Source organism: Eretmochelys imbricata, chromosome 2 (assembly GCF_965152235.1).
Source record: "Eretmochelys imbricata isolate rEreImb1 chromosome 2, rEreImb1.hap1, whole genome shotgun sequence".
Classification (NCBI taxonomy): Eukaryota; Metazoa; Chordata; order Testudines; family Cheloniidae; genus Eretmochelys; species Eretmochelys imbricata.
Window position 1 is genome coordinate 76114289 of NC_135573.1, and position 24466 is coordinate 76138754.

Genomic DNA, 24466 nt, shown 5'->3' on the forward strand with positions numbered 1-24466 from the left:
TACAAACTTTGCCTTGTCCTTGAACCCTATGCTGCCACCACCACGCGTGTTAAACAAAGAACAGGGAAAGAGCCCACTTGGAGATGTCTTCCCCCAAAATATCCCCCCAAGCCCTACACCCCCTTTTCTAGAGAAGGCTTGATAAAAATCCTCACCACTTTGTACAGGTGAACACAGACCCAAACACTTGGACCTTAAGAACAATGAAAAATCAATCAGGTTCTTAAAAGAAGAATTTTAATTAAAGAAAAGGTAAAAGAATCACCTCTGTAAAATCAAGATGGTAAATACCTTACAGGGTAATCAGATTCAAAACATAGAAATCCCTCTAGGCAAAACCTTAAGTTACAAAAAGACACAAAAACAGGAATATACATTCCACCCAGCACAGCGTATTTTACCAGCCATTACAAAAAAGGAAATCTAACTCATTTCTAGCTCGATTACTTACTAACTTTATAAAAGTTCTGAGGCAGCATTCCTGATCTGTTCCTGGCAAAAGCATCACACAGACAGACAGACCCTTTGTTTCCCGCCCCCCACCCCCAGCTTTGAAAGTATCTTGTCTCCTCATTGGTCATTTTGGTCAGGTGCCAGCAAGGTTATCTTAGCTTCTTAACCCTTTACAGGTGAAAGGGTTTTGCCTCTGGCCAGGAGGGATTTTATAGCACTGTATACAGACAGGTGGTTACCCTTCCCTTTATTTTTATCGCTTGTTCACCTGCACATCTACCAATGTGATATATGCCATCATGTGCTAACAATGCCCCTCTGCCATGTACATTGGCCAAACCGGACAATCTCTACAAAAAAGAATAAATTGACACAAATCAGATGTCAAGAATTATAATATTCAAAAACCAGTCGGAGACCATCAACCTCCCTGGTCACTCAATTTCAGACCTAAAAGTCGCAATTTTCCAACAAAAAAACTTCAAAAACAGACTCAAGGAAACTGCAGAATTGGAATTAATTTGCAAACTGGACCTCATTAAATTAGGCTTGAATAAAGACTGGGTGTGGATGGGTCATTACACAAAGTAAAAACTATTTCCCCATGCTATTTTTTCCCCTACTGTTACTCACACCTTCTTGCCAACTGTTGGAAATGGGCCATCCTGATTATCACTAGAAAAGGTTCCCCCCCCCCCCCCCCGATGATGATAATAGCCTACCTTAATTGATTGGTCTTGTTACAGTTGGTATGGCAACACCCATTTTTTCATGTTCTCTGTGTGTGTATATATATCTCCCTAGTGTATTTTCCACTGCATGCATCTGATGAAATGGGTTTTAGCCCACAAAAGCTTATGCCCAAATAAATTTGTTAGTCTCTAAGGTGCCACAAGTACTCATTGTTTTTTTTTACTGATACAGACGAACACGGCTACCACTCTGAAACCAGTACTCCAGATGAGGCCTCACCAATGCTGAATACTCTAACAATCCTTAGAAGAATAAAAACAGAGCTGTTTATTTTTTTAACCTTTTTTGATATCTCCGAATAACTTACTTGGGTTTGTAAAGCAGCTCAAATACTCAAAAGTACTGCTACAGAGGTGACTAGAGTAGTTAAAGGATTTTTAGTTTGCACTGATGCTAAGTCACCTTTACTGTAGCATAACTGCTGCGCTCCCTCATAATAAGATGCAGCAGATGTAACCAGCTATAATGAAGCAACTAAATAAAATGTTTTTGATATAAACCTTTATATATCCAGATGGTTAAACACTTTTTCATCCAACGATAACAGATTAGAACAATTAGGACTTGAAAACCTATCCCATCAGCTATTGGAAGAATTTATTACTTTGCACTAACTTGTGAGAGGCAATATGTTAATCTTCCCAGTACAAAACTTTTGTTAGGTAATCATTTTTTATCTACCTGATGTCTGTCTTCTGCAGCAAATGTCACTTTAGTCAATCTAAATTGCCATTGAATTTCAGGAGACAGAGTTTAAAAGATTACAGTGATGTAATTCATCATTGTTTTGTAGTGCATTTGATAAAATGTCTTGTAGGAAGCCAGTGAGTGAGGTCAAAACGCTGGCATCAGTGCTGAACTCCTGACATGGATTGATAACTGGCAGCGAGGGAACAGAAAGCAACTAATATATGGAAGAGGATCCTTCTGGTGGAATATAAATCCCAAACTTACTTGTTAGTATTGGGAGTGGTTCAGTTTAAATGTCTGTTAGTGATTTAGAAAGGGTTTTGAAATGCAATGCAGCAAATATTGCAGATACCACGAAGGAAGGAGTTGTCATGTATCACTAAGCAATAAGATTTAAGAGGGGTAGGGGGTAATGGAGATATAAAGTATGGTATTTAATGTTAGTAGCTGTAAGATAATGCATCTTGCAAGAACAAGCATGAAGGCAAAAATAACTGGGTGGGGTGGGAAGAAGAGAAGGTTACTTGAGGATTGTGCCAGGTTAACAATAAAATGTCGGGGAAGCTTCCTGTTTACGAGGTAATAACCATAAATCATAGCTGAGTCAATTCCAAGGAAGAAGATCAAGGACCTGTTGGCCCAGGTTTTGCTTATTACCAAGCTAACTGCAAGCACCTCAGGGTTTTATGGTGAAATGTCTAAATATTCTAATTTTAAGTGGAAGGGGAAAAAACTTTCAGAAAAATGTAAAATGTGCGGTGCTGTCACAGTGCTGGAAGGTGAATTGTGTCAACAAAACTCACTCACTGAACTCATCCTTCCCCATCCCATTGCCTGGTTTTACCTCCCTACAAATCAGCAGGGCTCTTGTTCCTAGATGAACGTATTTCAAAACCAGTATTGCCAACTCTCATGATTTTACCCCAGCTCTAGAGATTCTGGGTGTGGTTTTACTGGTTTCATGCAAACATGGTCAAAGGCACCAACTTGCAAATTTTCCTTTATTCAGAATAACCACCATCTCCTATTACCGTCAATGGGGCAGAAGCCCGCAAGATGGCCCCCATTTCCTTGCAGTCTTTCTGCGTGTGGAAGTGGGGCGGCCTTTAATAAAATTCACTGCCACCTCCCACTGTTCTCAGTAAGATAGAAGCCAGACCCCCCCGGCCCCCCAGGCAAAATGGCTGTCATCGTCATTCAGAGGCACAAGGACTATGAAGAGCAGCAGAGACCCTGGAACTGGTGGATGGGGAGAAAGGGGGCAGAGCAGTGGGGGGAACAAGAGGCAGATTTAGGGCTGCAGGTGGATATGGGAGGCTGACGTTGCACAGAGGACAGTGATAGGTGGGAGATGGAAGGCTCAGGTGGCTGCTCACCCAGCCAGTGGTAGGCAAGAAGAGTTCCCTCCAAGCATCCAGGAAGAAGAGGCAGGGTTGCAGTGTTGCCAGCTCTTGCAAATTGATTGTGAGTTGTGGGATGTTGGTGCCTGCGGAAGGAGCTGTCACAATGATTGGCCACAGGAGCTTCTCATATGATTTTTTTCAAGGCTGGGTTTGCGGGCAGAGTTCTGTGCGAGAGCTTTGGGGTGAAGGATGCAGACATGCCCTGCCACTGAGCCATGCCTTCATGTATGGCCCTATAGCTGGGAGAGGGGCCCGTTGGCATGAGGTGGGGAGAGAGGTGTTGGGAAAGTGGCACTGCTGGGCAGAGAAATGTGGCTGCCGGGTCAAGACAGTAATAAGAAATGGATGGCAGTTACCTTCTTCTCACCCTAAGTTAGGGAAGTGTAGTTTCCATCTAGCAGGCGGGGAGAGACATGCATTTTTGGTTGCATTAAAGGATCATTGAATGTTTACTTTTCTTTCTAAAATCATCACACACAAGTTGACAGAGGAGTAGAAGAAAGTTAAAATAAAGCCAAAAGACAAAATGAAAATATCGTTTGTCCTCCACCCCCCCCCCCGAAAATCAATTTTTTTTTTTAAATCATAATTTTTGACCACTTGGGGTTGGCAATACTGCAAAACTGAATTAGGACGGAGGAGCGAGGAATATCCTAATGAGAACACATGAGTCAATCTGGAGGCAATAGCCTTGCTGACCTGTGGGCATGGAAGTAAGGAGAGAGGTGAGTCACAATGGGACCCTGAGTCCAGATTGAGACCTCTGTGAGCTACCAAAACACTAATGCTATTAATAAAGGATGTTTAAGATTTGCAGTATATAGTTGGTTATTGATTGTAGTTTGGTTATTGGTGGTCCTCCTCTCAGATTATTTCTTCTGTCATTTCTTGAGTGTTACAACCTTTAATAGAATCCTAAAGAGTTTTTTTTTTTAACAGTGTGTCAAATATCAGGGGACTCTTCAGTTAGTTCTGTCTTCACTGGTGCGTACTGTGGGCTATCTTAATTCTGCCTCCATGGAGATGCCAGTCTGTCTCTTCCTGTTCGCATGCAGAGGATAGAAAAAACATCTTCTGTAACTTGTTTCATACATACAGGTCTCTGAAATTAAGTCTGCTGCTTTTTTCATCATACTAGCTTTGCTCATTTTGTATTGATCTTCGTATTTATAATTTTGTATATGGAGCCAAGCTAGCTCTGTGTGTAATAACACTTAGATAACTCTCTCCACCATGGACTCCTGAGGGATTGATTCTGTAAGGTGCTGCGAGCACCTTCGCTGTGGAAATGCGTGCCCTCAGCCCTGGCGGGATTGGGTCTGTAAGTATGAGAAGTGATCACTTAAATTGTGCTATTTGTATACGACAATAAAGAGAGCCATAGAGCAGCATACGCACAATAGGATTACGGTTAAGGCATTCTAGTTGAATGGTTATTGATAATGTGAAATTGTTATGAGTGAATGAGTTAGTGAAAGTTTAATTTTCTCAGGACATTGCTACAGGGCAGAATCACAGTAGTTTAGGTGCCTTGTTTGAGAAATGTAACCTTAAGAATGCGTCATCTTAATTTTTTGGTTGTGTTTTAACACTGTTTAACGTGATTGTAAATTATACGGTAAATAGGACACACATTTGTTGCTAGTCAGACTAGCAATAAATGTTTGTGTCCTGGAACAAACGTTTACATCATCTACACTAGAATTTACAGATATATTAACTAATGTGTTAAAATAGACTAAAAAATCAAATCTAGACATAACCCAGGAAAAGGAGAATTAGGGTTTTCTTAACTCTTTCCAGAATGTTGGAATTAATATGCACTCAGCCCACTGAGATCTGTCTTCAACTTTAACTTCACCTTAATAAGGATTTTTAGGTGGGAGCTAAGTCTGTTGTGCAATCTTTCAACTTCTGGTTTTCCTTTTTACAGCTAATTTTTTGTGTGTGTGTGGTTCTCTTATGATGGTTTCAGACAACAGCTGATCTGTACTGAATTTGCCATTCACAATGAAGTTTGCAGAGTTGTATTTTATTCAAGGCCAATACCAGACTAGAACCCTGGCAAGACTTTTCTATTGTTTTAACACTTATGTCATAAGTAAAATTTAGCTTTATTTCCTAAATCATCACCAGGTGAATTTATGCAGTAAAGTTATAGAACTCTCTGCTAAGAGATGGGGTTGAAAACAAAATTAAATTTGACTTGTCCAATTTATTAATCAGTTCACTATTATTGATTTTAAATGCTGCTTTTCTTTTTCTGTAAGAAAAGACTCTGATATCCCTGATAACTAACATTCACCCCAGCAGACCCAGGAACTGCACTCTTCATTGTGAAGCCATGGTGTTAATCACCTCTGAAGCTTAATATCTGGCTAAACGTTTCCTTCTGTTCTGGACTGTTGTAGATCTCTAGGGAACTACAAGTTGTCAAAGCAGCAACTCCGCAATCATAGATTATATGACACCTCCCTTGCTCTTCCCTTTACTCCCTCTGGTGCCCTTTTTTTAATAAAAAAAAGGGGGGGGCAGTAAGAAAATACAGCTACCTCTCAAGTCTTAAATTTCTCATTATGTGCCCTACCTCTTCAAAACAATACACATACACTTGCACTTCCATGGAAGTGAACATTCTTGCAGAAGATGACTCTTTAAGAAAGTCAGTGTGGTGTGCACAATGTGTGCTGAGTTTCCTCAACTCCCACCAATTCCACTGAAGTCAAAATGACATCCAGTAACCAAATCCTGAATGTAACTTCCTGTGTACTGGTCTTGAAGAGCAGATTGAAATGAGCTTGATGAAAATGTTATCAGCAGAAGACTGAATGTTTTCCTTTTTTATATATATATATATATATATATATATATATATATCTCAGTGTTTCTGAATGTTGCCTGACCACTAGCGTAAATTGTGAATGGGTGTCAGGTACAATAAAACCATGGTAGTTTCCTGGATTAGACTGATTAGTGTTGTTTAGATAATGCAGAACTTGAATAACTTCCTCTCAGGAAACACTGAAACTGAAATGCTAAGCAGACATGCTGAACATACCGAAGCACTTGTATTGAATGCACTGTTCATACTTGCTGTGAAAGACTCACAGAAGTCAGTCACATTTTCACAAATATGGAGAAATTGCAGATCAGAACTTCCATGGGGGAGGGCAATTACTTACAGCATTTCTCATTTATTTAACAGAGTGAGACAACAAAATTGGTTAGTAAGCTGTCTTAATAATTTATGTGATGGCTATTTGCTAACAGTGTCAGATTTTGAATCACGGAATTAGGGCTTTACTCTGCACATAAACAGGATGTTCTGTGGGTGGAGAAAACAATTTTTACATAGTTTAAAAAAAATCTGCAAATGAAATCCCTGCTCAACATGCCCAGCCACAAATACTCTATACTACACTGTACAGCAGGTGCCTGTAACAGGATGGCAGGGTCTGCCTGAAACACCTTACTCTGCATACAGGTGTTGATCCTGCTGAGAAAAGGCGAGCTGAGTTCTGTTACTTAACTGGGGAAAGTGTTTTTTACGACACCCAGATATAAGGCCGATAGGAGTGGCTGTCTAGAGAGGATCTAGAGTTCAGCAATCTTGAGGTAATAACCGTAGAACAACCAAGCCTGGGCATCTTTTTACCTTCTAGTACAATTTCCATACTATGAAACATGTGACCATACATATGTTATCTAAACTCTCAAATCACAATCTAGGTAAAACCAAGGGGGAAGCCTAGGGTCTGGTAGGAAGAGATGGGCAGAGGTGACAGAACCAGTATTCTTGACCCAGAGAATGGGGGTTCACTGTCGTGAGGGCCTGGGAAGGGATTATACCAAGAAGGTATCTTTACTCCTGGATCACAAGGGAGAGGCACAATGGAAGGAAGCTGGTGGGAGAGAGAATCTTTTTTTCCCTTTTCCTCCGAGACCTCTGCAGGGAAGTGCCATAAAGCCGCAAACAGGAGAGAATGGATGCCAAATAACTAGGGATACCAATATCTCCCAAATACATTTTACTGCTTTTGGATGGCTGCTATTTAAATACGCAGAATATTTTATTTGTCCTTCCCTAAAAACTAGGCTTGTATAGTCACACTCTTTCTAGCAACCATGTTGGTTCCAGATGACTACTTTTTTCTCAAGCAAGACCATAGTAATGTGTGGTGCATATTAGAAATTTAACTTTTGCAGATTTTCATGATAAAATTCTTGTGTTTGACTCTATTAAAGTTATTAAAACAAAAATAATTTACAGTTTCTTTCGAGATGTAATTTCCTATCCTACTATCCAATCCCACCTAAATAGACTTGGTATGAATTCAGGTGCTATCTTCACTGTGCAGGGAGAAATATTTTTATTTGTTTATATTTATATTGCAGGTGGCTTCGGGTGAATGCAATGAAGACACAGAGGTTTATAATATCACCCTCAGCACTGGGGATGAGCTCACTTTAATGGGACAAGCGGAAATCCTTTATGCAAAAACGTCCAAGGAAAAGTCACGACTCAACACCATCTTCAAGAAAATTGGGAAACTTAATTCCATCAGCAAGCTAGGCAGAGGCAAAATGCCGTGTCTCATCTGCATGAACCATAGGACCAATGAAAGCATTAGCCTTCCTTTCCAGTGCAAGGGCAGATTTAGCACCCGCAGTCCACTCGAGCTACAGATGCAAGAAGGCGAGCACACAATTCGCAATATAGTAGAAAAAACAAGGTTGCCTGTTAATGTAACTGTGCCAAGCCCCACACCAAGAAACCCTTATGACTTGCATTTTATCCGTGAGGGGCATAGATACAAGTTTGTCAACATTCAAACCAAGACTGTTGTGGTTTGTTGTGTGCTGCGTGGTAACAAAGTTATTCCAATGCATTTTCCCTTGCACTTGATTCTTCCAAAGTTTAGCCTCCCAGAGAGTCTTGTGAAGGGGGAGCTGTGGCATGAAACCTTGGTCCAGCACTGGTTTAATATCTGCCAGGAACAGTTTGACATAGATGAATATTCCCGTGCAGTGCGAGATGTGAAAACTGACTGGAATGAAGATTGTAAGAGCCCTAAGAAAAGTCGATGCACTGGGCACAATCATGTGCCCAATTCTCTCAGCTATGCCCGGGATGAACTAACACAGTCCTTTCACCGGCTCTCAGTTTGTGTTTATGGAAACAACTTGCATGGAAATAGTGAAGTGAATCTTCATGGGTGCAGAGATTTGTGTAGCGAGTGGGCCCTGTTTTCTCATGATGCTCTTCAATACCAGGACTCTGGTGATAGTAGCAGTGACTACCTTTTTCCTGAAGTTAGTGAAGAATCAATGTTTCTACCTGCAAAACCAGATCTCCCTTATGAAGAACTGTGGCTGGACCAGGAATCTGGGAAGCCTAACGATCAGCCTCTTACTCGCTCACTAAGTGAAAAAAACAAATGTGATAATTACAGAAGTTCTTTCCGGTCAAAGGGTGGCACTGCATCTCTTCCTATACCTGGAACTCTAGCAGCAGCAACAAAATCTTCAGATGTTCCCCTACCTCCACCTCCGGTGCCTCCCAAATCAGAAGCTGTAAGTCAGTGTTTGTTTATTTATTTTTAACTGAGCATATGCTTGGGGAATCATTAGGGCAAGACCCAGTCTTGAGATGGGGAAGGGAGAAAGGTATATTGAAATCTAATCCTTGCCACGTGAAAATTATAATATAGGATTGATTTTAAAGCAAATTAACAACGAACATTTAAACTCTATACTTTTGGATGTATATTGCCGTGGTTACTGCTTTAACAAATAAGGATTCGCAGATGCTAAATGATCCCTTGACTTTTCCAATTATACCTCCCCTTCAATGCCTCACATTTTGCTCAAGCTTTTTGTGGTTGAAGTATGTTGGATGTGAACACATTCAGAATCCCTTCACGTCATCCTCGATTCAGCCACAGAGATTGCTGCACAGTGATACTTCAGTATTTTCAATGTGTATCTTGAGTTAAGTTTGTCACAGTGCACAATTCACTTAAATTTGAAAATGATCATAGATTCCTTTCTCTTCCATTATAAACCTGGCTGTATTTTGGAGTATATTTAAACCATCCTCCTCAATCTCAGCCTCTACCAAACCAAAACCAATCTTAACCCTGGGTAAATTCCCCCTTTCCCCCTTACGAAAGTCTTAGGCAAACACGACAAGTTATTTGTGAGATAGAAGAGTTCAAAAGTCAAGGAGTCCTTTGCTTTTGAGACATTTTTCCTAACTTGGTTTGATCAAAAGTCACATTTCTAAAACAGCTGGCCTAGAAATTCCAAATTTTTCAGTAATAGATTGGTCTTAGTGAAAACAGGTGCCTTGAGCTAATGCTGGATTTTTTAGGGAGAAAGTGTTGACTATTAAAAGGAGCTTACATTTAAAGTTGGAACCCTGCAGAGTTCTTAGTTCATAAGCCTTTATGATTACTTTTTTACACAGCTTGGCTTTCCTCTGCCAGGGTTCATAATACAAACTCTGTAGTAGTTATTCCCCCTCCTAATACTACCCTGAAATTTGTTTAAAGATACCTCTGCCTCTGGGCCTCACATTTTGGGCTCCCCCAATCTCCTTAAATAGGCTTGGGTGGAGATTATAACCTTACATGGGTTGCTGTTACTGAGACTTTCTTAAACATTTTTAAAATCAAAAACTCTTAGCCAAAAGGCTCTGATTAGGAATTATGACAAAGTTTGAATGCCTTAAACCTATCCTGGGTGATTCCTGACCTTTTTTTCAAGTTTAATTAATGAAGAAAATGTTTTGGAGTCTAAACACCTTCATAAAAACAAAAAGAACCCAACCCTCACCCTCTCAACCCCCTCCCAACTATTATTAACTCTTTGTGTATCTACACCTGCAAATATATTTATCCACTTTCACCTAGCGGTGATACATTATCAACTGTGGGAGCAATGACAGTGCTAGAGAAGTACACATACAGAACTGGAGACCCAATATGAGGCCCTCCTGAAAATCAGTACCCGTTCCACAAGCTGGAACTGCAGCATTATGTAACCCATAAACATAACTCCAAGAGCTGCGTTGACAAACAGTTGGAGATGCACAATTACAATGTTTTGACAATGCTATGTCTATTGTCAAAACAAGTGGCCATGTTAACTTCAGCTGCCTTCCAAATGAAAGACAAATGAGCTTCCTGGAAAGAACAGAGGTCCATGGGAGGCAGGGTAGATTGGGACTTCGCTTTCTTATTAAACAGCATACAGTTACTCTCAACTTGGTAGTTTATAGTGCTAAATAAAAGCATATGAAATTCAGAAACCTTAATTCAATATTGCTCTGGATTAGTATGACTGAGTTTGGTGAATAGATATTTCCATGAACGTTGCCTTTTAAAGTCCTCTTGAAAGTCTTGGTGGCGTGTGTTACTTATCAAGGCGTGTGTAATATTTGGCTGAGCAACTTCAGCCATTTTAGTATATTTCTTGCCATGAAAGGGAACCAATTTCTGCCAGAGTTATTAATATACATTTTTAGACAGGGTTGGTTGTTTCCATACATCAGATAATAAATCGGAATCAGTTTTGTGCCTTCCTGGAACAGGTCTAGAAAGAACATCAGCCACCTACTGACTTCATCAATGGGCTAGGGTTGAAAAGATGTTTGTTCGGTTTCCATGTGAAGTATTTATAGAGCAAGTAGAGCTCAATAGCTGCTAGTGAACATATGGTTTTGTCATCACTCCCTTAATATGATATTTCATAGTATGTCTCTATCAGACTTGGTTAATGCTTGTACTTCTGCATACAAAAAATTTAAAATGTACATTAAAAAGGAAAACAAATTGGTTTTTGGGACACAACTATTTTAGAAGTTTGACCTTTTTTTCTCATCTACAAGATTATCAGAAGATTTTAATCCTTTGTGAAAACAATATAATATATTCTGTAAACACTATATTAAAAAAATTTTAATAGTGGAAAATAAATAGGAAGTCAAGTCAGACGTAAAAGACTTAATGCTGGGTGGATTCTCTGGTGTGTTTATTTTTTTAAGCATGTGCAGCATGGGGTATATTGGAAGAGTCAAGTTCATATAAACAAAAAACACTGAAAAAATATATTTAGGAAAAGCTGAGGTATTAAGTGGAGACCACTGTTTATTTGATTTTTAGCCATGAATTTTTTCTACTTTTAAAACTATAGGCTAGATGTATTCTGTATCATGGTTAAATTTTTCAGAAGCTCCTGTGTCACTTAGAAAAAGAAAAGGAGTACTTGCGGCATCTGAGAGACTACCAAATTATTTGAGCATAAGCTTTCGTGAGCTACAGCTCACTTCATCGGATGCAAATAAATTTGTTAGTCTCTAAGGTGCCACAAGTATTCCTGTTCTTTTTGTGGATACAGACTAACACAGCTGCTACTCTTAAATATGTCACTTAGGTGCTTCTGAAAATTTTACCCCACATGGTTACAATGGCTGTAGTCTGTGACTCTGGCAGACCAGGTGCCTTCTCATGCCAAGGCCCTAGGTCTCAACTGAACAGTGGTTTGAGCATTGGCCTGGTAAACCCAGGGTTGTGAGTTCAATCCTTGAGGGGGCCATTGAGGGATCTGGGGCAAAAATTGGGGACTGGTCCTGCTTTGAGCAGGGGGTTGGACTAGATGACCTCCAAAGGTCCCTTCTAATCCTGATATTCTATGATTAACAATGACACATACATAGCTGGAACTAGTCTTGTTCACACGTGTGTTAGTATTGTGAAAATAAGTATTAGAATTAAAGAATGTGTTTAGACTTTATGGAGTGCTTGTAAGTTGCTGCATGCATTAATCTCGCTTCTAATTTCAATGTTAAAAGGTAATATTTAAGTGTTTGCATTGTCATCCTCTGTAAATCACCAGACAGGAGAGAAGCATTAACTAGTGCAGTGATAATTAGACTTCAGTGGTTCAGGAGCCAAATTAGCAATCACCATTACCCAAAAGAGCCACAGTAGTGTGAATTCATTGTTTCATTTACTATCTATAACTATATAATATATCTCACAGAAAATGACCAAGTATTATTACTTTATCAACTACAATTGGTTAATAACATAATAAAAGCATCCTTATTCAGGAATCAACAGTGAACTCCAAAATGTCTACAGCATGGGGCCTGGAGTGTAGAGGGTGGAGGATCTGAAATAGTGAAGTATGGGGTTCCCTCTTCAAGAACTGATTTTAAACAAGCTATTTTGTCTAACCCTGGCAAAGCAAACATATGCAACGAGCTAATTTGACCAGGTCTGTTGACCAATAGCTAAAAGATCATCCATTTTTCGAAATGAAAGAATAAAAAACAGTTACCTACCTCTAACTGTTATTCTTCTAGATATGATGCAGACGTATGCCCGAGGCACCGGAGCCAGAGAACTTTGCCTAGCAATTCCCATGGGGCAACCACGCTGACGCCCTGAGGCCTTAGCCCCTTCCTTGGTCATGTAAAGGTGCTGCTGTTCTGACTTCCTCAGTTCCTTCGCATCAAATGTTAGAAGCTCAGACTCTGATGCAGAGGGGATGGCGGGTGGGTCATGGAATACACGTCTGCACCATGTCTTGAAGAGCAGCAGTTACAGGTGGCTAACCGTTTTTAATTCTTTGAGTAGATACAGCCGTGTATTTTATGTAGGTGACTTGCAAGCAGTACTTGCAGGAGGTGTCTATTTTAAGAAGGACTGCAGTGTTGCCTTCCCAAAGTTTGCATCTGATCTGGACACAGCCATAATGACACAATGGTTTGCAGAAGTATGCTCAATGGATCAACTGGCTTGCCTGCAAATGTCCAATATAGGAGTGTCATTTAGATATGCCATTGACATCGCCTGATCTCTTTTGGAATGAGCTTGTACCGCTTGTGGACTACTTCATATGCTATCATGATACAGGAAGTTATTCCACCTGGAGATTGACTCTGCTTGACCTTTCATTTGGTCCTCATATAAAACAAACAGATGCAGTGAAGAACAGAAAGGTTTAGTTCTGTCCAGATAAAATGCTAGACATCGCCTGACTTCCAAAATGTGGAGATGGTGCTCCTCTGGGGTTGAATGCACCTTAAGGGAGAACACCGGTAAATATATAACGTGGTTCAAAGGAAACTGGGAAACTACTTAGATAAAAATGTAGGGTGCGGCCGCAGGGTCACTTTATCTTTGGAAAGTCACGGGTAAGGAGGCTCTGCCATCAAAGCCTGCAACTCGCACACTCTCCTGGTAGGTATTAGCGCCCCAAGGAAGGCCATTTGCTGACATAGAAGGGAGAAAGAAGAAGTTGCCAAAGACTTGAACACAGGTCCCATAAGAGCTGCTAAAACAGTTTTAACGTCCCACAAAGTAACCAGCTCTGTAACTGATGAGTGGAGATGAATGACTCAGAACCTCACTCCCATGGGATTTGAAAGCACTCACTTCCCATGGATAGGTAGATGAAATGCCAAAATTGCTGCCAGGTAGACTCTCAATGAACTCAGCATGAGGCCAGAAGATTGAAGGTGTATCAGATACTCCAAGATGTCCTGGATACAAGCCCGTGTTGGTTGCACTCTCCCAGCTAACGACCATACTGTGAACTGCTTCCACTTGGCCAAATAGGCTGCCCTGGTGGAGGGCCTCGTACTGTTAAGCAAGACTTGCCAGATTGCCTCTGAACATCATTCGTCGTCCTCATCTAACCATGCAGCATCCACCCTGTGAGATGCAGGGCTGTTGGGTACAAAGCCTGACCATGGTGCTAGTCAGGAGGTCGGGGTAGGAATATGGGAGGCTGGATCAGTAGTGTGAGGAGGTCAGAAAACCAACATTCTCTCAGCCATGTTGGAGCAATAAGCATGACACAGTCCATGATTGGCATAGGAGAAAAGGCATACAAGAGTGCTGTTTCCCAGCTCAAGTGAAAAGCGTTGGCCAGGGAGGCTAGACTGAGACTCGCAACAGCTGGCATTTCTTGTTTTTGCTCATGGCAAACAGGTTGATTGTCGGGATGCCCCAAACTGCAAAGATGAACCACAGGACGCTGGGCTTCAGAAAGGAGAAATTCCTGGCAAGGTGATCCAACAGGTGATTGTAGATCCCTTGCAAATGATCAGCTGTGGGGGAAAGGTTCCCCTGATGCAAAACTGCCAGAACCTGATTGCCTCCTGACAAAGCATGATGGAGTATGCTTCCCCTGCCTGTTCACATAATACATTGTGGTGATATTGTTGGTGAGCATGAGAACTGCTAAGGCCTTGATGTGATCTTGAACAGTCTGAAAAGCATTGTAGATGGCACGAAGCTCCAGGACACTCATCGGTAGAGAAGCTTCCTGTTCTGACTACAGACCTTTAACCTTCTGTGACTCCAGATGTACTGCCCAACCTATTAAGCAGGCATCAGTGACAATAGTTCTGGTCGGTGGAGACTGAGCAGAGGGATTGCCCTGGCACACATTGTCCTGAACCATCCAGCCCTGTAAGGAATTCAGGATTGGCAGAGGAAGACCAGTCTGTCCAGGAGATGACGGTGCAGACAATACAGGAACTTCAGCCACGTTTGAAGAGGACAAAGGTGCAGCCTAGTGTATTGGATTTCCTGTGTGCACGCAGCCATATGACCTAACAACCACAGGCACACCCGGTCTGTGCTTGAGTGTGGGGACTGCCGTTCCAGAGATACACGGCAAATCTCCTGAATCGTTCAGTTGTCAGAAACGCACTTGAATTTGTAGATTCTATCAGGGCCCTGTGAACTCGGTTCTTTGATTTGGAACCAGTGTCAACTTCCTGCTGTTTAGGATGAGACCCAGACGATTGAGTAGGTGTAATGTGAACTAGACAAGACAGAGGACCTCCTCCCTGGACTTGCCCCTCAGTAACCAATCATTCAGATATGGGAAAATATTAATTCCCCTCTTCCTGAGGTACGCTGTCACTATGACCATACATTTTGGGGAGGGGCCAAAGGTGTGTTGGTAGTGCTGGTCCGCCTACAACAAACTGGAGAAACCTCCTGTGGGGTGAGAGAATTACTACATGAAAAGAAGCATCCTAAATGAAGGTCCAAGGCAGCTCCCCAGTCATTGTGGTTGAAGGTGGTGAGGATAGTTGCCAGGATGGCCATACAAAATCTCACATATTTGATGTATTTGTTGAGATTGCAGAAGTCGAGGATAGGTGTCATCCCTCCCTTGCATTCGGGAACCAGGAAATACTGGGAGTAAGAACCCCTCTCCCCAGTGCTACTTCCTCTACTTCCTCTACAGCCCCCAGCAACAGTAGAGACTGAACCTGCTCAAGGAGCAGTATCTTGTGAGAGGGGCCCTTGAAGAGGGACAGGGTTGGTGGGTGGGGTGGGGTGGGGGTTTGGAGAGGAACTGTTTTCTACTGTAATCGAGTCCCAAACACTGCAAAAGCAGCCTGCTGGTCCCTAAACAAGGGGGATAGGGAAGGAGAAGTTACCACTAGATCACTGTCCTGGATGTGAGTCAAAATGGGTGCTTGCTACACTCTTGGGGGGAGCTTGCTAAACCCAGAACCAGAGGACCTCTTCCTTTGAGATATGTGGCTCTTTCTGGAACAGACGCTCTGCCTCATCCGATGAAGTGAGCTGTAGCTCACGAAAGCTTATGCTCAAATAAATTGGTTAGTCTCTAAGGTGCCACAAGTCCTCCTTTTCTTTTTGCGAATACAGACTAACACGGCTGCTACTCTGAAACCTGTCATTGGAAGGGAGGACTCCCTGAAAAAGCACTGCAAGCAGTATTGTTGTGGCTGCTGACCACTTATAGGGACGTCTTCTCACAGCTGAAATATATACTCCCAAAGCACGCAAAGTCATTCTGGAGTCTTTAAACAATTGCATGGTTTCCTCCTTCTTTTCTGAAAACAAAACCTACCCATCAAATGGTAAATCCTCAAAGGTCTGTTGCACATTGGATGCAATGCCTGAGTTCTCTAGACATAAGACCCTCTTGATGGTTGAAGCCAATGCCATAATTCTGGTCGAGGTATCCACTCTGTCTAGGATTGCCTCCCCTCCATTTAGTCCATTTTAATACTCATGACATTTAAGCCAGACCTAGTGAGAGTCAACTCCCTGCCAGTTTTCCCCCAAGCTCTGATCAGTCTAACCTGTAACTTTCAGTCCCTATAACTGTGCTGGGTTTCTTGGTAGCTGAGCCTGACAGTTTTATGGTGGTCTTGTGATGTGAACAAATTGAGACTGCAAACTACTATTGTCTATGGCCTTATCCTGAGTTAAACATAGCATGACAAAGGTGATAGGTAGTAAGTGTAATTAATTGTGCCAATATCTCTTACCCTTTTAAGTAAAAAAAAATAATTTCGTAATTCCTTGACTGCTCCATGCATACAATGAGCTGCATGCACTGAATGGTCTCTCTCTGACCCGAAGGGCATGTTGCAGAGCACGCCATATTAACTTTGCTTAGTCTGACTTAGTTTTTTTAAGTCCCTAGGCATTCTTCGGGGGCACAGCACTAAAATGGTTCAAGAATTTTGTGCCTGAATTCAATAACAAACATAAGTAAAATTGATTCCAGTTTTTTAGCAAGAGAGCAAATAAGAGCCCTTAGAGCCAGATTTATTTAAGCATTTTGTGCTGTTGGGCATTTCCTGTCATTTTAACTTGCTCTGATTTGAGAAAGAAATGGACTGAAATTTCCCAGTCCCTGATTTCCTTTTTAATGTAAGTATTAAACAGGTTATTGCATTTCGGGAAGCATTGAAGTAAACTGCAAACGTTTCCACATTTATTTTTTAAAATAAATTCAATCACTTTAAACACTAATTGCATGTTGCAGTGTTGCCAAGCTGTTAGTTCTGCAGTGTTCTTAAACTTAAAAATACAATGACCACCTAAAATGACAATTTTCTTTGCTCCGTTACATATTTAACAGGCTGGACGTAGTATATGAAGGGCCTGATTTTACCTGTGGTGGGGGTCATTACAAATATGTATGAGTAACTTTTACTCTGAATAAACTTATTCAGTGTGACTGATCATGTGAGTAAAATTACTCTCCTTCAAAAGTCTTTGAGTCCTTAACCTGTTGGTCCATTCTATGAGGAAAGTTCCTCTGGGTTCTTCTAACTAGATATGAGCCCAAACTGAAACTTTGACAAAGGAAGAATAATTACAATAATGCACCAATAGTCAAGAATTATGAAAACTTCTCTGATTATGACAGTTGGGCCACTGCATTGAGCGTAGCTGTGATGTAAGTGTCAGCTGGGAACCTGGTGGGAGATGGAGATATTTCTTTTGCTCAGAATCCAACCTAACAGAATGAGTTTGTATTTTATCAGGCTCCTTTGCCCTCATACTTCAACCCATTCGTGTTGCATATGTTGCTGGTGCTCTTGCTCGCTGAATTTCTCTCTCTTTCCCCCCCCCCCACCCCCGCCTCCTCCCCGCAAACACTGGAGTATATCTAACTCTCTTTTTGAGCTTGGAGGCTTGAGTCCATTTTTACTTTACACCACAAATAGAAGGAAAAATAATTAAGGCTATTCACTCATTTAAATGTAGTGTAATGGGTCACTTTTAGGGGTTACGCTAATTCTTTCAGTACTTGGCTTCTAAAGTACATCTGGACTTCAGTAGAGCTAAAATCAAGAACTTGCTGTCAGACCTAACCTATAATATACCTGTAAAGATGTGCATTCTTATAATAAACCTAAACCCTCTTTCAGCAGAATGAATGAAGACTGAGAGCAAGGGTGTATTAAGTTCAGTTGCCTTGTCAATTCCCCTGAGCTTCTAAGGCAGATCTGGTATTAGAAGTAGCAATAGACTTCCTAAATTGTAGGTCAGCGTATATGAAGGTGTTTGTACTTTGGGGTTAAGGATGGCAGGGAAGGCAGGACTAGTTACAATGCGCCCTCTGCTGGCTGGCACAAAAAACTTACACATATTTTCCATCAAAACCACTAGAGCAGAGGTGGGCAAACTACAATGTGGCCTGCGGGACCATCCTGCCAGGCTCCTGAGCTCCCAGCCCCTCCTCTGCTGTCCCCCCTACCCCGCAGTCACACTGCCGCTTGGGCAGCATGGCTTGCACCCGCCCATCTCCCAGGCTTTCCAATAAGCCTGTCCTGCCGCTCCAAGTGGCATGATGAGGGGGCGAAGGGTTGGATAAGGGGCAGGACGTCTCGGGGAGCAGTCAGGGGACAGAGGGCATTTGGATGGGACGGAGGTTCGGAGGGGGAGCAATCAGGAGACAGGGAGCAGGGGGATTGGGTAGGGAGTGGGGTCCTGGGGGGGGGGGCAGTTAGGGACGGGGGTCCCGGGGGGGGGGGTTGGATGAGTTAGGGATTTTAAGGGGGCAGTCGGGGCAGAAAGTAGGAGGGGGCGGATAGGGGGAGGGGGCCAGGCTGTTTGGGGAGGCACAGCCTTCCCTACCCAGCCCTCCATATCGTTTTGCAACCCCAATGTGGCCCTCAGGCCAAAAAGTTTGCTCACCCCTGTAGAGCAAGAATGCAAGACAGAGCAGCAAAAAGTGAAAATGGCAACCAGAGTAAAGTGTCAGATATCCCAACTTGTCTGTTTCACTTCTGCAATGCTAATGCATCTGCTCTGAAGTGTTAATCAAATGTATCCTATGGTACCTGTGGCATACAATAGCAGAAGTGTATCTGAGTGATAGAAGGTGGGAACTAGCTCAGGGTGTGGTGGCTTTTTCAGTACTAATTCTAAACTATGTCATTAAGCATTAAAACCTATTTAGATATTGTCACTTCCTGTCTTAGGAGGGATCACTACAACTAACTAAACTGCATTAGATTTTTTCGAATGACTCATTCCCCTGCAGTACCTGAAATGATCAGTCTAACCTTCTACACCGCTTAAAGTTTCCTTTAAACAATTTCAGTCTTCATTCTTTTGAATGAACAGATGTAAAACTAGTGAAATAAAAGTACATAAAAACAAACACTAGTAACTTTACTTTGCCAGTAATAAGACCTTCTGGTTGCAAACTTCTTGTAAACTTTTGTCTCCTCTAGTGGGTACTTAAGACAGACATATATTTAGCAATAAAGTATTGTTTACCAGTAGCGTTTTCTGCTCCTTCCTTTTTATTATTTCCTTCCAAGGTAGAAACCTGAACTGACAGGTTCCATCTGGCGCAGAATGTTGTTACTTGGGTTCTCAAGCTATTTTCTAAATGTTCTTTTCTAATATAGGTAAGAGAGGAATGCAGGCTCCTCAATGCTCCACCTGTTCCACCACGAAGTTCAAAGCCCTCGTCCACCAGTCCTTCCATTCCTCCTCGCACAATCAAACCAGCACGGCAACAGACTCGTTCTCCTAGCCCTACGCTGTCTTACTATTCTTCAGGACTGCACAACATGTATGTATTTGAGCTATGAAATCCAAATATTTCCCTCTGTAGGGAAATACTGTTTGTCTATGAATTTTTACATTTTTAACTATTCTGAAACTAGCCTGATGAATGTTGTTTTAAAAGTTTTCTGTTAACGTATGATGCATGTTGGTGTCTCTGCTTCCTGTTAGGAGTTAAGTTAGTGAAGTAGCTCTTTTTTAAAATACTCAAGGCAAAGAAAACTCACATAAGCAGAAACTGTTAATTTATTATAAAATACATGAAAATTATTACTTAATAGTTACGTATATTACCACAGGTGTGAAGGGTACAAGATAATCTGTCCTAAATTTCAAGGGGAATCATATACAATTCTATATAACACTTAATTTAAAACAAAATCTGGTGAAGAGAATGTTAACACCAGGGGGTAAACATGTGAACCCGAAAATAGTAAAGTTAGCTTGTATATGCAACTGTAACTCTGTGCAAAATCTTATTAAATATCATAGCAACGTTTTTGTCATCACCCACATTTTGTACATTGCTCTTAAACATTTGTATTGAAATAAATTTATTTAGGTGCAGGTTGTAAACTATGAAGCTAATTTGTGTTGGAATTACCATGCTAACTCAGACCAGGGGATGGTCCTCTCTCCTGTTCTGTGATGTCTGGTTATCAAAAAAATTAGCAGGCATAACATGAGAGTTAGAATCATAAAATATCAGGTTGGAAGGGACCTCAGGAGGTCATCTCGTCCAACCCCCTGCTCAAAGCAGGACCAACGTCAACTAAATCATCCCAGCCAGGGCTTTGTCAAGCCTGACCTTAAAAACCTCTAAGAAAGGAGATTCCACCACCTCCCTAGGTAACCCATTGCAGTGCTTCACCACCCTCCTAGTGAAATAGTGTTTCCTAATATCCAACCTAGACCTCCCCCACTGCAACTTGAGATCGCTGATTCTTGTTCTGTCATCTGCCACCACTGAGAACAGCCAAGCTCCATCCTCTTTGGAACCCCCCTTCAGGTAGTCGAAGGCTGCTATCAAATCCCCCCTCGCTCTTCTCTTCTGCAGACTAAATAACCCCAGTTCCCTCAGCCTCTCCTCGTAAGTCATGTGCCCCAGCCCCCTAATCATTTTAGTTGCCCTCCGCTGGACTCTCTCCAATTTGTCCACATTCCTTCTGTAGTGGGGGGATGAAAACTGGATGCAATACTCCAGGTGTGGCCTCACCAGTGCCAAATAGAGAGGAATAATCACTTCCCTCGATTCACTGGCAATTCTCCTACTAATAACAGCCCAATATGCTGTTGGCCTTCTTGGCAACGAGGGCACACTGCTGACTCATATCCAACTTCTCATTCACTGTAATCTCCAGGTCCTTTTCTGCAGAACTGCTGCCTAGCCGCTCAGTCCCTTGTCTGTAGCAGTGCATGGGATTCTTCCGTCCTAAGTACAGAACTCTGCACTTGTCCTTGTTGAACCACATCAGATTTCTTTTGGCCCAATCCTCCAATTTGTCTAGATCGCTCTGGGCCCTATCCCTACCCTCCATCATATCTACCTCTCCCCCCAGGTTAGTGTAACCTGCGAACTTGCTGAGGGTGCAATTCATCCCATCATCCAGATCATTAATAAAGATGTTGAACAAAACCAGCCCCGGGACTGACCCCTGGAGCACTCTGCTTGATACTGGCTGCCAACTAGACATCAAGCCGTTGATCACTACCCGTTGAGCCCAACCATCTAGCCAGCTTTCTATCTACCTTATAGTCCATATATCCATATAGTCCATATGTTATATTGTTCCAGCAAATTTTTCTTAAATTTTCTTGGCTTTCCCAAATTACAGCTATTAATAAAGGTCTATTATCACTTTTCCACTATTTTCCATGTCTTGTCTACAACCCAGCCATGATTGAAGATCAACCCACAATTCAAGTAGGGCCTTATTTATAACCATCAAAACACAAATTGTCAACATTACATGTCAAAATATATAAAGTAAATATCCTTAAATAAACCTCTAAGTTTTCAAGTATCAAAATTGATGGATAGTTAAAGAAAAATGCTTATTATTGATGGAAATATTTTTCCATCTGTGTGTGTGTATGGTGAAATTGACATTTACTCACATTTACTAATTAAAAACCCAGTCCTTCCAAGCCTAGTTAAGTGTATGAAAAATTCAAATGACTCTTTCCACCACTGTGCTTGTTTGTCTCTGCTGTACATGTAGGTATTTTGTAAATAATTCTGTTCATTATAACTTCTCCAATTTCCCTACTACTGAAGGAAGGCTGACTGGTCTGTCATTCCTAGGATTACCCCCAAGCACTTTTTTAAAAAAAAGATAGCTAAAACATTTGCTGCTCTCCTGTTCTCTGTCATATACCTGATTTTAATAGGCGATTACATAGTTTAGTTAGCAACTTTACTCCTTAATTATTAAATCCCTCCAGCACTCTTGGATATAAATTATCTGTTCCTGAGCTTGATTTACTAATTAGGACTATCCTTCTTAAAGTGCACTTGAAAGGAAGAGGCAGTTGGCTTCATAGCTAACTGGCTTGCAAATTTAAATGGGTTACACATGGTAGCAAACTTTTATTATTGCTATTGTTTTACTTGATCTGTATTACGTTGTGTAAATGTGGTTGGTCGTGTACTTCTCACATAAGTGACTTTCATGGATCCTGTCCAGTGCTTAATTTGTAATGAAAGAGGTGCTGGGGCTCAAGCAATTAGGTGGCAGGACTCAAGCAATTGGTTTTCTTTCATAACTGCCATTGCAAGCCCTGAGGTGCTGGGGCTATGAACTGCCAAGCCTAGAGGTGCTGGGGCTCATCCCTGGCAAGCCCTGGCGTAAATTAAGCACTGATCCTGTCTGACAGAGTACTGTAGCAAGTTTAGATTGTAAACCTTTCAAGGCTTGGATTATTTGCCCAGTACAGTGGGAATTCTGTTCTGACTGAGACCCTTAGTAAATAGCAATATTTAGTATTAGTAATAAAATACAGTAGTAGAAGATGTTACGTATGTCTGTAAGGTTGTAGAAGTACTCAGATACCATAGTGCTTGGTATAAGAAGCTAGATTGGGGTTCAGGGAGACTGGATGATGATTGAGAAAAAGTATGTCATTTCTTTTGAGTCTTCTGCTGTTTCCTGCTTTCGCTTGAGCTGGAAGAACCAGGCCAACAGCCTTTCTAGTGATATCCTTGGGTACTTGGGCATCTCTCATTCAGACTAGTGCCAAGAAGTGCAGATGCGCACAAAGATTAACAATGTTAATAATAAACTTAGGCAAGCTTTTTCAAATGTTAAAAGCTCTTCTGGCTTGGTTCTTACTTTCTGCTATATCCATCTCCCGATTTATATGGTTAAATATCAACATTGCTTAAACACTAACAGTTCTTCATATTAACTATTTTTTGCTCGTTTTTTTAAGCAGCATCACAGAAGGTGACACAACAAATCCACCTGAGAGTGCCCCTGTTTCTTGCTACCCTTGCAACATGATGAAAACCGAATCAAAAGAGCCTGACAGCAAAATGCCTTTTGGAAGCCCTTCAGCTGAAGCTCTGTCTTCTAGGTTGTCCTGGCCAAACCATTTTTCTGGAGCTGCCGAAGGCTTAAACAGGAACGATTTTCTGCTGGATCCAAGCAGGAGTTATAGTTATCCAAGACAGAAGACTCCAGGCACACCAAAGAGAAACTGTCCAGCCTCTTTTACTTTTGACTTCGATGGGTGTGAACTCCCTGCTGGGTACACACAGTTGGCCACAACAGAGTTCAGCAACACCATCTCCAGTTGTCCAAAGTCAGCAAGCTACTCTTTAGAATACACTGATGAGAAAAATCTGGCAGTCAGCAATGCAAAGCAGAGTCATTCGTGCCCTGCCTTACCTCCTCGTGCACCAAAATCCAACGATGAGAAGCCAGTTCTAGACACTTGTCCTCTGCCTCTGAAAATAGACGGTGCAGAGGAAGAATCTCAGACTGGTTCGCCAGACCTCTCAGTAGATCAATATCCTGTTAAAAAGGACATGCAGAACGTTTTCTCTGTTTCTTACCCTTTTTCGTCTCCCCTTCACCTTCAGTTAGCACCAAGATCATGTGGCGATGGCTCTCCCTGGCAACCACCTACAGACCTTTCTGGGCTCTCAATAGAGGAAGTATCTAAATCTCTGAGGTTTATTGGTTTATCAGAAGATGTCATATCATTCTTTGTTACAGAGAAGATTGATGGCAATTTACTCGTTCAGCTTACAGAAGAGATCCTTTCTGAGGACTTTAAGCTAAGCAAATTGCAGGTTAAGAAAATACTGCAGTTCATTAATGGTTGGCGGCCGAAGATGTAGTCCAGTGATTCTGACTGATGTTTAATGAAACTGTGTGAGAGACGTGCTAGAAATGCTGGGGCTAGTACGTCGTTTCCTGTTTTTGCACTAAAAGCCCTTTCTGTAAATAATAGTGGAAGAAATTCTTACTATGCAGATAAAGTTTTAGAGTGGTGAACAGATTTTTATATGTCAATAAAAATGTGGAGAACCCATAGAGGTGTGCCTTGTGCATCACCGAACATTCAGCAGCTGCTAAAAACTGGACGTTAAGGGAATTAATTTTTACTCATGTAGTCTGTCAAGACATAGTATTTATTACTGAACAGTTAATATGAAAGACCACACACAACTCCAGTTTACAGTTTTGTGTTAACAGCAAGAAATGCATTTCTTTTGAGGTTATTTCTGTTCAGATTATTGGCAACATGCCATGACTTAGTTTTTCCTTTTCTACTGTTAAT

At 41.5% G+C, this 24466-nt stretch overlaps 1 protein-coding gene across 2 annotated transcripts in view; it reads left to right on the forward strand.

Annotated features, from left to right (window-relative positions):
- Positions 1 to 24023, forward strand: part of GAREM1 (GRB2 associated regulator of MAPK1 subtype 1) — a 124280-nt gene extending 100257 nt beyond the window's left edge. The window contains exons 4-6 of one of the 2 annotated variants that reach the window (XM_077809027.1): positions 7695 to 8873; positions 19519 to 19685; positions 23111 to 24023. In XM_077809027.1, the coding sequence (XP_077665153.1) occupies positions 7695 to 8873; positions 19519 to 19685; positions 23111 to 24023 (2259 nt within the window). The remainder of the gene's footprint in view (positions 1 to 7694; positions 8874 to 19518; positions 19686 to 23110) is intronic. The other variant, XM_077809028.1, reaches the window with a different exon arrangement.
- The last annotated feature ends 443 nt before the right edge of the window (positions 24024 to 24466 follow it).